Below are 18,076 nucleotides of genomic sequence, written 5' to 3' on the forward strand. Positions count from 1 at the left end.
GACATGATACAAGACATGGTTGGAGACTGTGGACATGATACAAGACATGGTTGGAGACTGTGGACATGATACAAGACATGGTTGGAGACTGTGGACATGATACAAGACATGGTTAGAGACTGTGGACATGATACAAGACATGGTTAGAGACTGTGGACATGATACAAGACATGGTTAGAGACAGGCATGATACAAGACATGGTTAGGGACTGAGGATATGATACAAGACATGGTTAGAGACAGACATGATACAAGACATGGTTAGGGACTGAGGATATGATACAAGACATGGTTAGAGACTGCAGACTGCATTTTTCTTGAGCTTTTCTTGCACTAAAGGTGCCAATGATGGCCAACAATAAATGCATATTAAATTGATGATATTAATTAAAAAGTTGAATATAAATATTTTTTTAAAACGGTCATTTGCAAATTTTTGGCAAAGTGCATCCTGCATTTTCAGTTTCAGTTTTGGGACCAAAATTTCCATTCGACGCACCCCTAAATAGTTCTCACAATAAAGTAGTCTGTGGCTGTAGACTGTTTACATGAGAAATAAGCAGGGTTGGAGTGTTATTGTTAAAAAGAAGACTGCGCTATTATCTAAAGCAGGGATCCTCAAACTACGGCCCTCCAGCTGTTGCGGAACTACACATCCCATGAGGCATTGTAAAACTCTGACATTCATAGACATGGCTAGGCATGATGGGAATTGTAGTTCTTGAACAACTGGAGGGCCATAGTTTGAAGACCCTTGATCTAAAGGGACCAAGCTGCAACTCAAGGCGTTATACGACGCCAAAACAGAAATGAAAACAAGATGAAGCTGCGCTAAGGATTCATGATAGAAAAACAAATCAATGGAATTGGGCCAATGCGTTTACCAATAACAAACGGTAAGTGCAAATCTGTAATTAGGAGGCAAATAAGCCCAATACAAATACCATGTGAAAGTAGCCCAAAAATAAAAATAACGAGATGAAGAATATACTGTATTTATCGGTGTATAACATGCACAGGCGTATAACACGCACATTCATTTTAAGAGGGAAGTTTCAGGAAAAAAACTTAAATTTTAAACAAAGGAACTTTGACGCAAAATAAGGGTCAGCGCCCATCTGCAGCCTCACCATTGCCATCAATGCAGCCTGATCAATGCCCATCTGCAGCCTCACAAGTGCCATCAATGCACCCTCATCAGTCCACATCAATGGTGGTGTGGTGTAGTGGGTAGCACTCTCGCCTAGCAGTAAGAAGGGTCACTGGTTCGAATCCCAATCACGACACTACCTGCCTGGAGTTTGCATGTTCTCCCTGTGCCTGCGTGGGTTTCCTCCGGGTACTCTGGTTTCCTCCCACGCTCCAAAGACATGCTGGTAGGTTAATTGGATCCTGTCTAAAATTGTCCCTAGTATGTATGAATGTGAGTTAGGGACCTTAGATTGTAAGCTCCTTGAGGGTAGGGACTGATGTGAATGTACAATGTATATGTAAAGCGCTGCGTAAATTGACGGCGTTATAGAAGTACCTGAAATAAATAAATGCGTCCTCACCATTGCCATCAATGCAGCCTGATCGATGCCCATCTGTAGCCTAGAGAGGAAAAGGAGGGGGCGGGACGAGCAGACAGATTACATACAGTGAGAATCTCCTATGATAGACAGAACAGTGGTCCAATGGCGGCCCAGGAGACAGGACTTCCTATTACAGAAGCCGCCAAGTAAACAGGAGATTCTCACTGTATGTAATCTGACGACGTGTGTCCCGCCCCCCCTCCCTGTCCCCTCCGAGGCAGCTAAAATTGATGTATTGGCGTATAACATGCTACTTGCACCCAATTTTCATGGTGAAAAAGTGAGTATTATACGCCAATAAATACAGTATATAAGGAACAATAAATGTGCAAAACACTGAGTGTATGAAAGGATGGGTTAGTAGAACCCAATCTCAAAAAATGAAGTGGTAGCAAGAATTATGACAAAAAATTGAGTAACAAATATAATATACAGTGAATCCTGATGAGCAAGAAAAACACAAACAAAACAAAAAGTGAGTCCATATGATGTGATGTCAAACGAAAAAAACAAATAAAGAAAAAAGATCCAAAATGAGTCCATGCACAATGTATAAACTTGATCACGGTGAAAGAATCCAAACCACCACAGAGTCGTGCAGAGAGTAAAAGAGATGCCTCCACCTACAGACACACTGCCGCTTACCGGAACCATATGGTCCCTTATGACAGGAGACCCAGGAGCGCAAGTGGCTAATAACCCAGCCTGGGGTCTCAATGGTAGGCACAAAACTCCTCACTCCCAGCAGCGGTAATTATCATCTGAGTGCAGCCAGATGGTGAAATCCCATCCCTCAGCGAAGATTCCGAAGGGGGTGGCCAATCCGAATTGTGAGCCAGCTCCTGGGTCCTGTATTGGAGTATCTGGGGATTCCTGGAGATCCAGACCCATAGATCCTCACAGGATCTAAATGCACGTGTAAGGTATCTTAACAGGTGGAATCAGCTGTTGGAGATCACTCACTGGGACTCAAGATGAACACCGACTCTCCAATCACAGACGATAAAGGTAGGAAAAAAGCTCATAGTGCATTATGCCTTAACATCACACAGCCAGCTCCTATTCAATGCGTTTTCCCTTAGAAGGCGTCAACTGGGTTTAAAGGCCTCCAATCCCAGGAGAAGTTTCAGGAGGTGCTGTAGTACAGAAATCACTATTTGCAGGCAGCAAGGCACCATGGGATTTGTTATCTTTAGAAAGCAAAAGTAAACAGCAGAGGGAAAGTTGCAAAGCATGCAAGGAATATAGGAAGTTATTGAAAGCCATGGCCAGCAGACAGGCAGCACTCACAACACGAAAGGAGACTGTTCAGGTAAGCTTATATATTGGATTGTCAATAAATGCAGTGATATTATAATGCTGATGTTAAAATGTTAAAGTGTATGCTGAGGTCATACAACTAATTTAAAGCCTAAGTGCAGCCAAATTTACAAACAGAAAATTCAGCACAAAGGACATAACTTACAGTCAGTAGGATGCGTCCATTGTGCCAATTCCTCTTCTGTTGGTGAAAATCTTCCCCATTCCTGTACCCCCTAACTACCTCCTACAATCTTCCAGTGTGGGGATTAATACAACTGACTGTCATGGGCTCTCATCAAGAAAGTCTGACTATGCCTGCCCCTTTCTGGTCAGCTCTTCCATTAATAATCTATGAATAGAGCAATTGGTATGCTTTGGACTTGAACATAAGACCCTTTTCACACTGGGGAGCTTTTCAGGCGTTTTAGAGCTAAAAATAGCGCCTCTCAAGCACCTCTCAAGCCTGAGTGCTTTCACACTGGAGTGGTGCACTTGCAGGATGGGATAAAAGTCCTGCAAGCAGCATCTTCGGGGTGGTGTGGGAGTGGTGTATACACTGCTCCCAAAACAACCTGCCCATTGAAATGAATGGGCAGCGTTGCCGAAGCGCTGCAACACGGGCGCTATTAACCCTTTCTTTGGCCGCTAGCGGTGGTTAAAAGCTTTGATATAGTTATCCTAAGAGGGCCCAAACAGATGATCCGTTTTTAAGCCAAATAATCCTGTGCATGTGCACAAAAAATAAGGCTTATCCTGGAATTCTGGCAAAGAGTATCCACCAAGCCATTTACGCAGTAAAACAAACCTGAAGACAAAACTTCCAGCTGGTTATGGGCAGGGGATCCCTAAGGATGGATTTGGTGCCCAGCTGAATAACTAGGAACAAAAAAAGAGAATCAGAATGGTGGCATCCCTCAGAAGCAAGGGTACTAGCTCCCTGCCCACAATGGAGCTAAAGGCTGAACCAGCTAAATGGGATCAAAGCACCATTAATCCCACTATCCTGGAATTCTAGGCCACGCCAGCAGAAGGGTTGACAGGGGTTTGTACACAAAGATAAATGTCTAAAAGTCTTCCGTCCTGTACCATGAATAAATGGGAATTAACCCGTTCCTGGCTTCGCCCTCCATGATGGGCATACCCCGACAGGGTTCTACTGAGACTGGGCTCTGCACAAGGCAGACTTGTAAAGCACCCTGCAGCTAACTCCACTTGTTGCACTTGTGCCAAGGGGACAGTCCACAGCAGGATCCAGTGCAAAAAAACAATACAGGTTGGCCCCACATCTTTTACTTGGCGAGGTCTGACTACATTCTCACAAAGCTCTGCAAGGTGTGGAAATTGCATTAAGAGTGTGGAGAGTGGATATGGTGCAACCGAGTGATGAAGCCTTGGAAAGAAATAATCCAGAGAGAGAAAGAATTCTATCACCGAATCATACTAGTAAAAAACTGAGGCTAGCTGGGAGTGGGAGGGGTTATATCAAAGGATGTTCCTAAAGCTATTTTTGATCAGTGTCCAATCACCTGAAGGTAGCTGCATGTAACAGAAAATGTAAAGTGAAAGTAGCTCAGCAGGAACATCTTTTGCCATCTTTCCCCCAGTGTCATATAAGATCAAATTTGTCGATTTCTGTACAGGTTGAGGGTAGTCTTAAAAATATAGGAGTCATATTTGTGGCTCTAAGATAATAAATATTTATTTTAAGGTATAATGTTGTTGTGCGGGTAGAGCCATGCACAGCCACGCCAACTTCAAAATTTGACAGGAGCCAGCAGGGAGACGCTACCCAGCTTTTGTAAGAGGGGTGGCAGCAGTTTAAGGGTGGGGGGCTCCAGACTGACTATTCTTCATGTTAGACCACAAAAAAAGGGTTTGCTATGAAACATGCTCAGAAAGGTGAGTTAGTCTTTAAGTTGTGTGTAAAGTGGGGAAGTTTAAAGCCCCTTTCAGGTTTTTATTGAATTTCCAATGAGCACTCCAACTTCATAAAGGTTACTGTGGTATAGTGCATTCTTTGGAGTGTAGCGCTCACATTACTTTTGCTTCAACTCATATGCAACATATGGAACATTGTGATATCTCTATATTATCAAGGGAGCAGGCTACAATTTCTTCTTCATATAGACCATAGTTATTGACCATAAGCTAATTTCTCATTGCATCTGTGCTGGGGAGATTTACCTTCTCTAGTTGTCCATTTTTGCCAGGACAGAAATTGATGGGAAATCTAAAAATTTACAACTATTCCTGAAACAGGAAAATCATCCAATAGGGACACCTGTTCCAGTGAAAACTGACGGGGAGTTTGCCATCACTTTCTCCCCACTTTACATGCCGCTGTGACAACTAGTAAAGACAATTCTCACCCACAGGGGCACAGACAAGAAAAAAAAAAAAACCTGCATACCCCTCCCATCATATCAAAAATGCAAAAAAGGTTTCTTTTAGATACATTTTAGTCTAATGAACATCTACATTTTAAAGCTCTTCTCTCCAGGTATCAGACCCCTTTATACCACCTGATAAAACTTGATTCAAGTAAAAGAACTTCATTGGGAATTCTTACAATCCAGTATATAAGTAATGCCAGTGTTGCTATTATAGAGAGTATGTAAACAGAGCTTGTATATATGGATGTAACAATTACTATAGTTCTAAACGTTTCTCATTATACATACCTGTCATCTTTGTTAATCTGGTCCCCAAATCCTACAGTATCAACTATAGTTAGCTTCAGACGGACATTACTTTCTTGAAGTTCATAGCTTCTTGCTTTTAACCGGACCCCTGGCTCACTGTGAGAAACTGGTTCACTTTCAAACTTTGTATTGAATATAGTGTCCATTAAAGTGGACTTTCCAATGCCCGTTTCCCCTGAAAACAGAAACAATGGTTGTGATAATTGCAAGCTAAAGTTAAAAAAAAATAGCAAAAGCTCTTAATGTTGCAATATTTCCCTTGTGGCTCCAAGATTTGTCTGTGGCAATTTTGTATTTGACATGTTTTCCTACTGAATTATGTATGAATTATACTAACTTCAAGCAGGTGCTTGCAAACCACATTTGTGGGCACATAGTAATATATTTGAGGGTTGTCATCAGCACTATAACTACAGTAATCAAAGATCCTGGGCTAAAACATCACAAGGCATATTAGAAGTAGGCTTTCTCCTAGCTCCTAGTTTTTGGATTTCAACAGATCTAAGAAATTAGCAAGCAATAAAACTGTCCCAATAGAAAACTTAAAAGGAAGACTTACCATTCATGGCCACACAGTATAAGCTTGTAAATGAATCATCAACCTCAGTGGCAACTGGGATTTTAAACATTATAAACATGCCCATCGTTAAATATGGTATCTGTGCTACAAACTGGAACAAGAAAATAATGCATCTACAGGCCAGGCACAGACCGTAAGCTGCACTAAAAATAAAAACAATCTGGTTGCTAAAGGGATAGCCAGGGCTGGATTCCATCACTTGAGCCTGTTAACATAAAACTTTTGGCACCCAAAGCAACATCCCTGAAGATCATCAATTTTACACATAATATTTTTCTGTTTTAATGGTCCTAACCAGGCTTAGAATATCAGCTTTTTTTTTTTTTTTTGTTAATAAGCAAATATCTGGCCTTGGTAGTATGCAGTTCTATCACTCAACTGTTACCTGCTTAGCAGGATCCAGCATTCAGCTACAAAATGTGGAACTGGTTCAAGTACATGGTCATCGGCGACACTTTTTTGTGTTTTGTCATTAGCTAGCTTGGCATTGGAACTGGATGGATAGATCAAGAAAACTGGTCCATAAAGATTGGGCACCCATTATCCTGTACACGTTGAACTAGGCAGGCTATTTAATAGCTACTTGTATGACCAGCTAGTGGCCTCAAGCAACAGAAGCTATCCAGTAAGATTTTGTATTCACAAATACCCATTATAAAATTTTTTTTTGCTCAGGCATGCAGAGATTATAGTAAGTGATCCTTAAATCTTCTTCACACCTGCTGAAAATTAGCATATCCACAGCCAGCATTACAGGTACATCTGTAGCCAGTTAGCTGCTTTAAGGGCCAGTTCACACAAGATGCAGTTCCGTATGCTTTTTTTCTGCACTAAAAATGCATGCACAGTGTTTTCCATGTATTCCAATGGCTCTAGTTCACACCATGCAGTCAGTTTCCGGTGCAGAAACGGACCGGAAACTGACTGCATGGTGTGAACTAGAGCCATTGGAATACATGGAAAACACTGTGCCTGCATTTTGTGCAGAAAAAAAACACCCAAAACTGCATCTGGTGTGAACTAACCCTTAAAGCACTTAGTGCAAAGAACGATATCCACTGCTACATAATTATCCAAGCTACTGTATCCCCATACACACTATTAGATTTTCTGCAGAGTTTTGTCTTCAGATTTGCCAAAACCATGTAGTGCAAGGGCCTGCCTGATTTCATACAAATTGAAACTCTTAAGGTTTGACCTCATATTATATGGTTTTAGAAAATCTGAAGACAAAAATCTGCAGAAAATCTAATAGTGTGTATGGGGCTTAAGCATACAAGGCTTCCATTAGCTCATTGAATCTAGAGCAATTTCTTTATTTTACATCTTTCATGTTAATAAAGTCACATGACGTTACATTCACACACCACCAGATGGAAACTGTCATATTCTGTCAACTTGATGGAGTTTACATATTATAAACAAATTTACAACCAATTCCACTATAGGCTAATGAAACACAACACATCTTCCAGAAATAGTTATCAGAGAGTTTTTAAAAATATGAATGTGAAGTATATAAAGAACACTTCTCTACATCACGCCTGAGGAATAAAAGGAGCAATATATGTAATGCAAAGATATATGAAGGCATGTGCACAACTATGCTTCTATATTTATGGCAGTACATTATTTATGCAACCTACCTACATTTTCCATAGGTTTTTCAAGCAATGCCATTTATCCCTATGGGAAATGGAGGACATGACAGTAGGCAGTATGAAGAGTGCTGGAGGGTTTGACACAATGGGTTGAATTCTCAACATAAAAATTCCCCAGCACTCGATCCTGCTAGCCACCAAAGAGAATTAAACTAAATTCTGTTAAGCACATTCAACAAAAAGCAAGGTCCTTATATTTTTATGTCACAACCTGGCTGTAATCATAAAGTGGGATCACATTTTGCAGATATACCTTGGCATGGTTGTGTGGCCTCACATTTATTTGCAAACGTGTGAGTGATTCATTTTAATTTGAGGTTAACATTTTTTTTAGTTAGGTTCTCTTTCTTGGTATTAAGCACTGGAGAATTTTTGTCCTGATGCCTATGGATCACTTCTGTTGAGCACTCTCAGAGTAGTTAAAATGATTTAAAGAAACAAAAACAAAGGGTGAACTGAGTGCTTTGCAAAGAAGCCTACAGAGCACCTGTAATTGACAATTTGTTTGCTCCAAATGCAGGATGTTGTCACAGCATGTTGTCACTTTATGACCAGTATTGACTCACCATAGAAAGCTATTTCATGTATGCCTGACATGACAGAAGTATAGGGGCTGCTGTTGATGGTCTCCTTTAACCTTTTTGCTGCCACTCAAATAAGGCATACGGGGCTCAACTCAAGAAATGTTATCTTCCGCTTAAAGATCAGCAGTAAAATTGTTCATACAATTTTTCACATTTTGTTTCTTTCAATTCACTAAAAAAATGCTACTAAAATATCACATGTGCTGTTTCTGGAAGTGATGCAGTATATTCGTTGCAAAGACTTGCAGGATTTTAATGCTGGTGTCCTTAATAGCAGTAAATAGCTGGCTGTTAGGGAGCCAGCAACCATCCACATCCTCAACAGCCAATGAATAGCTGGTTAAGGAGCCAGCACCCACGACATCCTTACCAGGACTCATCTGCTGTCAGTGGGATTCCCCACACACAGATTTTGAATGTATTTTATTTTTTTTAAATAAAGGACAAGTCTCAAACTGGCTCAAAGTTTATATTTACTGTGATGAATGTGTAGGGGTACCTTCTACGCATTCACATGGGGGAGAGGGGGCAGTGGGGAATCAAATTTCAATAATATTCCAATAAGTCACCCCAAACCTCCCCTCCTCTCGCAACCACTGGGCCAGGGTTCTAAGGGAAGAGGCCCTTGTGCTCATCAACATGGGGGCATGTGGCTTGGTATGGCTCATGCTGAGCTGCATGCTTAGATAAGGGTCTGGTATTGATCTTGGGGGGGGCCTCACACCAATTTTTTTTTTTGGTGTGAGGATTCCCCCAAAATCCATACCAGATCTGAAGGCCCATTTATTAATGCCAACTCTTTTATTTACATTCTGCAGGCAATAGGGAATTTCGCTGACAACAGATGAGTCATGGTTGTTAAAGCGGAGTTCCACCCATTTAAAAGTCAGTAGCTGTTGACTTTTAATAAACACTCACCTCTCCCAAAGCCCAACGATGCGGGCGCACAAAGCCTCGCTCCTCTCCCCCTCCTCTCCGCGGCACAGGCATTGTAACTCTGGGTGCCTGGGTGTGGCTTCACAGCCGGGCATGCACTGTGCATACGCGAGCCACGCTGCACATTGTGAATGGCCGGGCAATCTTCTGGGACCTATGACGTGTCCCAGAAGATTGCAGTGAGAGAGCGGGGAGAGGTGAACTTCCGTCCGGCACCGCGGCCCCAGGGGAGGAAGTAGGAGCTGGGTGCCTGTCAAAACTGGGTACCCACATCCCCCCCAAAAAATTACATGTCAGGGGGTCACCAATACTTAAAGCGGAAGTAACATTTTTGGGTGGAACTCCACTTTTAGGACGCTGGCAGGTGCTGGCTCCTTAATCAGCTATTCCCTGGTTCTGAAGGATGCCGGCTGAAATTTCATCTATTCCTTAAATATCACATGCCTGGACCACTACTTATTTCCCTCAGCTTTTTGCAAAAAGGCACAATTTAAAATTTACAAACATTTGTTATTTCATAACTCAATACACTTTTAGCTTTATGATTTAGTAGGAATTGTGTCATGTCTGTGAGCGCTAATGATTTTAGTGTATTTTTATTGAAAATATTTTTGATAAACATTTGCGCAACCATCACAGAACCTACCAAAATCAGTAGTACCATCTTCTTTTTTTACTGCTCTTATGTTTTCAGAGAATGTATGGTTTTGGGGGTCTTTTACAAACTCTGAAAGCTGTAAGTGAAAAATTATAACCTCCAGATATTTAGAGCAAGTTGCTTATTTACAGTTTTGTGTACTGATTTTCACTTTTTTGCAATTTTAAATTTACAATATATGGGGGGTTTTTAGCTTAACCACTTGCCGACCGGCCCATAGCCGAAAGACGGCTGCAGCGCGGTCGGCTAGTTCTGGGTGGACGTCCATGGACGTCATCCCAGAAACCTGCTCTCACGCGCCCCCTGGGGCGCGCACCCTAGAACTTCCGTGACCTAGACCCGGCGCATCATGGATCACGGTAAACAGCCGCTGATCGCGGCTGTTTACCATGTGATCGCTCTGTCAAATGACGGAGCGATCACATGTCAACAAACCGGCGTCATGTCATGACGCCGGTTCCTCCCTCCCCTCTCTGTACCGATCGGTAAAGTGCGAGGGGAGAGGGGGAGGGATCGGATGGCAGTACCGCTGTGGGCTGCATGTGTAGTGCCCACAGCGGTGCTCAGTGACAATTACTGTCACATCCATCCCTCCATGCTCAGCCATCCCTGCAATATACCCTGCACTACTCTGCAATACTCTGCAATATACCCGGCAATACTCTGCAATATACCCCGCACTACTCTGCAATATACCCCGCACTACTCTGCAATATACCCCGCAATACTCTGCAATATAACCGGCAATACTCTGCAATATACCCGGCAATACTCTGCAATATACCCGGCAATACTCTGCAATATACCCGGCAATACTCTGCAATATACCCTGCAATATACCCTGCAATATACCCAGCAATATACCCAGCAATATACCCAGCAATACTCTGCAATATACCCTGCACTACTCTCCAATACCCCGCAATACCCCGCAATTTTTAACCACTTCCCGCCCACCGTCATATGACGTCCTTGACTTTGAGCGGGGATATCTGAATGATGCCTGCAGCTACAGGCATCATTCAGATATCAGCTTTTTCAGCCAGCGATTTCCTACACCATAAGAATGATCATAGCGGCTGTTCCACTGCTTGGTCGTTCTTATGGGAGGCGAGAGGGGACGCCTCCCCCTTCCCGCCACCCTCCGGTGCTTCTATCGACTCACCGCTACAATCGAAGCTGGGATCGTTTTTTTTATTTTTTTATTTCAGGCTTCCCAGCCTAGAGGTGAGATGTGGGGTCTTATTGACCCCATATCTCACTGTAAAGAGGACCTGTCATGCCATATTCCTATTACAAGGATGTTTACATTCCTTGTAATAGAAATAAAAGTGATCAAAATTTTTTTGGGGGGGGGGAAAGTGTCAAACTAAAATAAATAAAGTAAAATGAACAATAAAAAAAAAAAAAAAAATTTAAAGCGCCCCTGTCCGTGTGCTCGCATGCAGAAGAAAATATGAAAACGGTGTTCAAACCACACATGTGAGGTATCACTGCGAATGTTAGAGCGAGAGCAATAGTTTTGGCCCTAGACCTCCTCTGTAACTCAAAACATGTAACCAGTAAAAAATTTTAAAGCGTCACCTATGGAGATTTTTAAGTAGCGAAGTTTGGCACCATTCCACGAGCGTGTGCAATTTTGAAGGGTGACATGTTAGGTATCTATTTACTCGGCATAATTTCATCTTTCACATTATGCAAACACATTGGGCTAACTTTACTGTTTTGTTTTTTTTTTAAAGCACAAAACTGTTTTTTTTCCCAAAAAAACGCGTTCGAAAAATTGCTGCGCAAATACCATGCGAGATAAAAAGTTGCAACAACCGCCATTGTATTCTCTAGGGTCTTTGCTAAAAAATATATATATATAATGTTTTGGGGTTCTATGTAATTTTTTAGCAAATAAATGATTATTTTTACATGTAGGAGAGAAATGTCAGAATTGGCCTGGGTGCTCCAGAACGCCTGGAGGTGCTCCCCTGCATGTTGGGCCTCTGTATGTGGTCACGCTGTGTAAAAGTCTCACACATGTGGTATCGCCATACTCGGGAGTAATAGCAGAATGTGTTTTGGGGTGTAATTTGTTGTATGCATATGCTGTGTGTGAGAAATAACCTTCTAATATGACAATTTTGTGGAAAAAAAAGAAAGAAAAAAAAATCTTGATTTTGCAAAGAATTGTGGGAAAAGATGACAATTTCAAAAAACTCACCATGCATCTTTTCAAATACCTTGGAATGTCTTCTTTCCAAAAGGGGGTCATTTGGGGGGTATTTGTACTTTTCTGGCATGTTAGGGTCTCAAGAAATTAGATAGGCTGTCAGTACTTCAGGTGTGACCGATTTTCAGAGATTGGCACCATAGCTTTTGGACTCTCTAACATTCACAAAGACCAAATAATATACACCAATTTGTACTTATTTTTACCAAAGATATGTAGCAGTATAAATTTTGGCCACAATTTATGAAGAAAAATTACTAATTTGCTAAATTTTATAATAGAAACAAAGAAATATTCATTTTTTTACCAAATTTTCAGTCTTTTTTTCTTTTATAGCGCAAAAAATAAAAAAACCAGCGGTGATTAAATACCACCAAAAGAAAGCTCTATTTGTGTGAAAAAAAGGACAAAAATTTCATATGGGTACAGTGTTGTATGAGTAATTGTCATTCAAAATGTGAGAGCACCAAAAGCTGAAAATTGGTCTGGTTAGGAAGGGGGTTTAAGTGCCCAGTGGTCAAGTGGTTAAAGATCTAGAAAATTTTAATTTTGTAGGAATTTTGTGACTTATGTTGTGTTTGTGAGTGCTAATAATTGATTTTATTCTGGGTTTTTTATAAAAATATATTTTTTTTAAAACATTTGCAACTATAGGGGACCTAAAAAAAAATTAAAATCAGTAGCACCATCTTGTTCTAATCGTCCCATGCATTCAGAAATTGTATGATTTGGAGAGTCTTATAAAATCTGAAATCTGTAAGTGAAAAATAGAAATGCAAAAAAATGGTCTTTACACCTTAGGTTTAAAGTAGAGCATAAGCCCTGGCAGGGAAAGAACAAAGCGGACCCTTTCCTCCCCAAATGTGGAAAGCCCAGGTGCATGCAGCTCGTATGCAAATCTATAAACATTCAGTCACATATAAAATCAAAGCTTTTTTGTGCACTTACATTAAATCTCTTATGATGCATTTGTGAGGTCAGTTGCACACCTTATCGGTGGGCCAGCAGAGAATAAGGAAGAAGTTGGCCTCCAATTATGTTTTTTTCTCAAATGGAAGCACAGGTTTCTGACCCACTGGAAGAGGGGTATGGGGGACAGAATAGACCCCCAAACATTTTGATTATTTACATAAGGGAGGCTTTTACAGCTAAAAAGCATGCATAAAATGCAAGTTAAAATTCACATACTACACTTATAAAGACTTGGAACATCCTAACCCACATCCTTGGCATAGAGGGATAGTACATATTAATAGGTAGATCAATGCTGTGGTCTTATCATGAGATGAATCTCTGGTCTTCTCGCTCGCATAGTGTGGTCCCATTAGGGGTGCGTAGGTTGAGAACAGGCTTTTTCTTGATCTACCTGACTGAATATAACAGACCCTCTAAGACTTGAGCTAGGATATCTTACTATAGTTCAAATCCTTATATAAGACATTAGGTCATCATTTAGTTTGTTACGTTCATTCAGTGGTTAATGACTCCTATAAGGCTGATCTTCCTAAGGCTAAGGAGATATACAGATGTTACTTTGAACCACCATAATGGGAAATTGTACTGCTAAGCATATCATTTGTATAAGTTGTAATGTTTGTTATGATTTCCTGTCAATGCTGTAATTTCATCAATAAAAATTTAATAAATAAAAGAAAAAAAAATTCACATATATTTTTATGGGAAGATTTTTGTTAAAATGAATGGCCTGGGTACAGGGCCCCAATCACTGCTACGTGGCACTTTAACATAGATGTGTTGCAGGTTTTTTTGAATATAGGGCATATAGCATTTTTGTACATTTACACGTTTTTAGTGGGCTTATTGGAATGAATAGAAAATGCACAAAAGCACATGTATTATGCAGTTTTGATTGTTTGCAACTTGCCTTCACCATAAAATTCCTACTCTAAATGCTTCTGCCCAATAAAAAGTGTGTGTGTACAGTAATTGCACAAATAATGTGCTTTCAAAATGCACAAGCACATGCAGAAAACCAAAATGTGCATATTTGTAAAAGGGCTCTTAAAGAAAATAAGGCGTTTACTCAATGCATATCTTTGCAAGTTCGTAATTGTAACGGAGCATGAATTTATTGTAGACAGACCTCGTAAAATCAAATACATGAAAATGAGTTCACTCACCAACACATAATATGTTAAAGCAGAATCCCTGTGAAGTTGATTTGTTGACAAGCTGGTCAGGAAGACTATCAAACCCAACATGCCCAGATAAAGACAAAGCTCTGAGGTCATCATTCGGTGACTATAAAAAAAGATAAACATATTTAACAAATCTGTGAAAAAGATGTTACAGAAAATGTTGCTGTTAAATTTACATTGCAAAAATGCTTCAACAATTTAATTTTTCCAGTGGATACAATACTTAAATTATTTAATTCTCCATTGTATGCATGTGAGTTACATTTAGATTTTAATATTCTATTTTTTTTAATGTGTGTTTCTATTCCTTTTAGATAATAAACATTTTGAAAATACATACCGGACAAATACATTTAGCAGGTGACAATGCATTGTCATGATAACGTTCAATACGAGACACCTGCAACCAATTCAAGTCAGGTGATTTTGTATCTTAATCACTGCTACAAGTTATAAATGCCAGTGACTAGCAGTGATTTTTAGCTAGCCATTTAATGGCTAGGGTCGTTAGCAATTTGTCACTGCTACAAGTTAAAACTAGCGCTATAGCATTAAGCTGGTGTGCTCTGCTACAAATTGTTCTCTTTCAGTGATTTGAGCATCACTGCAAATAAATCACACTTCTTGACATGGCCATTTTAGAGACTGCAGCAAGCTGGAAACCTTCTCACAACCAACCTTCAAATGTTCTTGGACTATACACATGTGGAATGTAAACCCAGCAGAAGCTGAAAGGAACTATTGCATGTACAGAGTATTGGAGAGTATTGAAGCAAACATTCAATGACCTCTACACAGTTCTGTCAGTTATTAGGGTGGAAAATCTACTTGTGCAACAGCTCCACATGATTTGGTAGGAAGTAGCATACAACCACTGCTATTGTCTTGAGAGGTGTTGGACAGCACAGGCCTACCATTATGACAGCTCACCCAACTGCTATGAGGCAAGAGCATAGGCATTGCCCTTTGCTATGGGTCCTGGAACATCAGCAAATGCTTGAATCTTCAGATCTCATGATATCCGACCAAAGCCAAATCTGCTAAAAATCTGGCAGCCTAATCTTAAGCCTCGTACACACGGTACGATTGTTGGACAACCGAGCGTCTGATTTTTGTCAAAAGGGCGTGTGCCAGGATTTGGTCTTGCATACTAACATTACACAAATTGTCGTGCCACAAGCTCAAACGTAGTGACTTACTATGAGGAATTTCAGCTCTTGAGCGCCACCCTTTGGGCCCCTTCAGCTAATTTCGTGTGTGGTGAGAACTGATTCCGAGCACGCGTGTTTGTACTTTCGACTTTTGTGTGATGGATTTGTGTACTGACCATCCGAACATCTGACATGAAGCTGTCGTTTGACAAGAATTTACTAGCTTGTCATCCAACATTTGTTAGCCGAAAATTGGAAAACAATTGTTGAAAAGAACGTACTAACGGTAAGAACTTCGGATAACAGCTTCTGATTTTCGTACCGTGTGTACAAGGCTTTAGAGTTTATGTGCAGAAATATCTGGCAGTTAGCATATTCATAAAGGAAAAGTGATCTCCGGTTATAGCAGACTCAAAGTACCCACACAAGCACGGTAACTGTTCAATCCTAGAATACAAAAGCACATGCTTAATACCACCTAGATCTGGGTGTGCTCAGTAGAATTTAAATGAAAAATTATCAGATAAAATAGTTCAGATACAATGTTTAGTTTATCCAAATGCTAAAATTAATTTAAATGTAAATGCCTAAAATGTATAGAGTACTGCAATAAAACTGACCTCCAGAAGCCCCGCATCCCCCAGCTAACCAGCAAAACATTGCTTCATAGCTTGAGTGCAGTCATGCAATTCAGTCTTTGTTCCACTTTCATCAGTATGCATCTAACAACAGATTCCCTAGCTCTGAGATATATCACATCAAAAAGGTGTAGTATTCCAGTAGGTGTAGTTTTACTACTATTCAAATCAGAAGGCACTCAAACTTTGTGATTTTCACATGCAAAGCAATCAATCAGGTAGTATGAGCTTGCCTTTGAGAGTAATATCTAGCAGATTGGGAAATTTTGGTAACCAATAGGCAATTCCTTTTTTCGAAACAAAAAAAAAAAAAAAAGATATTTTCATTGAATATGCTCTTTAGTAAAGTGTCAGCAGCCAAGCTTGTGAGAAAAGTGGCAGCAAGTTCGATTTTGATTGTGTATGGTCAGCAGGACTGGTGCAAGGATTTTTGACTACTCAAATGAAGGTGTATTTAACAGCCCCCCTCCCCCCAACCTGGCGCCCTAAGGTGGCTGCCTAAGCAGCCTTAAGTCTTCTGGATTCTAATAAAAGCCTGTGGTCGTGAGTCGGTGCAAGGCCCCTCGGCTGCTGCCTGTGGCCGGATCTCTCCTACAAAATAAAACAAAAACCTCTTCCCCCTTCCTATTGTCAGCACACAGTAGTCATATCGTTTTTAAAAGTTGTATTCATTAGTTACGTTAAGCGGTGCACACACAAAATAGGTTTATATTTAGACCTCAGTTCATCTCAAATCCTGCACCTCCACACATCAACCCCAATTTCTGTATCTTCAGGCCTCAGATCACCCCAATTTCTGCAAATTCACATTTTAGGTCACCCAATTGGTGCATCACTTGTAGCCCCCTGCACTGCTGCTGTACCACCTTGTACACCTGTTCCCCACTGTATCCTTCTGCACACCAGTTCCTCACTGTGTCCCCCTTCACACCAGCTCCCCACTGTACCCCCTGCACACCAGTTCCCCACTGTACCCTCCTGTACACCAGTTCCCCACTGTATCCCCCACTGTGTCCCCCTGCACACCAGATCCCCACTGTATCCCCCAGCACACCAGTTCCCCACTGTTCCCCCACTGTGTCCCCCTGCACACCAGTTCCTCACTGTATCCCCCACTGTGTCCCCCTGCACACCAGTTCCCCACTGTATCCTCCTGCACACCAGTTCTCTACTGTATCCCTCACTGCGTCCCCCTGCACACCAGTTCCCCACTGTGTCCCCCTGCACACCAGTTCCCCACTGTACCCCCCTGTACACCAGTTTCCCACTGTTTCCCCCACTGTGTCCCCCACTGTATCCCCCACTGTATCCCCCAGCACACCAATTCCCCACTGCTTCCCCCACTGTGTCCCCCACTGTATCCCCCAGCACACCAGTTCCCCACTGCTTCCCCCACTTTGTCCCCCTGCACACCAGTTCCCCACTGTATCCCCCACTGTGTCCCCCTGCACACCAGTTCCCCACTGTATCCTCCTGCACACCAGTTCTCTACTGTATCCCTCACTGCGTCCCCCTGCACACCAGTTCCCCACTGTGTCCCCCTGCACACCAGTTCCCCACTGTATCCCCCACTGTGTCCCCCTGCACACCAGTTCCCCACTGTGTCCCTACGGCACACCAGTTCCCCACTGTATCCCCCACTGTGTCCCCCTGCACACCAGCTCCCCACTGTACCCCCTGCACACCAGCTCCCCACTGTACCCTCCTGTACACCAGTTCCCCACTGTATCCCCCACTGTGTCCCCCTGCACACCAGATCCCCACTGTATCCCCCAGCACACCAGTTCCCCACTGTTTCCCCCACTGTGTCCCCCTGCACACCAGTTCCTCACTGTATCCCCCACTGTGTCCCCCTGCACACCAGTTCCCCACTGTATCCTCCTGCACACCAGTTCTCTACTGTATCCCTC

At 41.8% G+C, this 18,076-nt stretch overlaps 1 protein-coding gene across 9 annotated transcripts in view; it reads right to left on the reverse strand.

Moving 5' to 3' along the window:
• Positions 1-18,076, reverse strand: part of SEPTIN11 (septin 11) — a 162,668-nt gene that overhangs the window by 62,585 nt on the left and 82,007 nt on the right. For all 9 annotated transcript variants that reach the window (XR_012235727.1, XM_073597293.1, XM_073597278.1 and 6 more), the window contains exons 2-3: positions 14,360-14,480; positions 5,558-5,753 (exon numbers count right to left, since the gene is read on the reverse strand). Coding sequence is in view for 8 of the 9 variants with exons in the window: in XM_073597293.1 (XP_073453394.1) it covers positions 5,558-5,753; positions 14,360-14,480 (317 nt within the window). In the remaining variant the exon portion in view is untranslated. The remainder of the gene's footprint in view (positions 1-5,557; positions 5,754-14,359; positions 14,481-18,076) is intronic.

This window comes from Aquarana catesbeiana, linkage group LG01 (genome assembly GCF_042186555.1).
Source record: "Aquarana catesbeiana isolate 2022-GZ linkage group LG01, ASM4218655v1, whole genome shotgun sequence".
NCBI classification, from domain to species: Eukaryota; Metazoa; Chordata; class Amphibia; order Anura; family Ranidae; genus Aquarana; species Aquarana catesbeiana.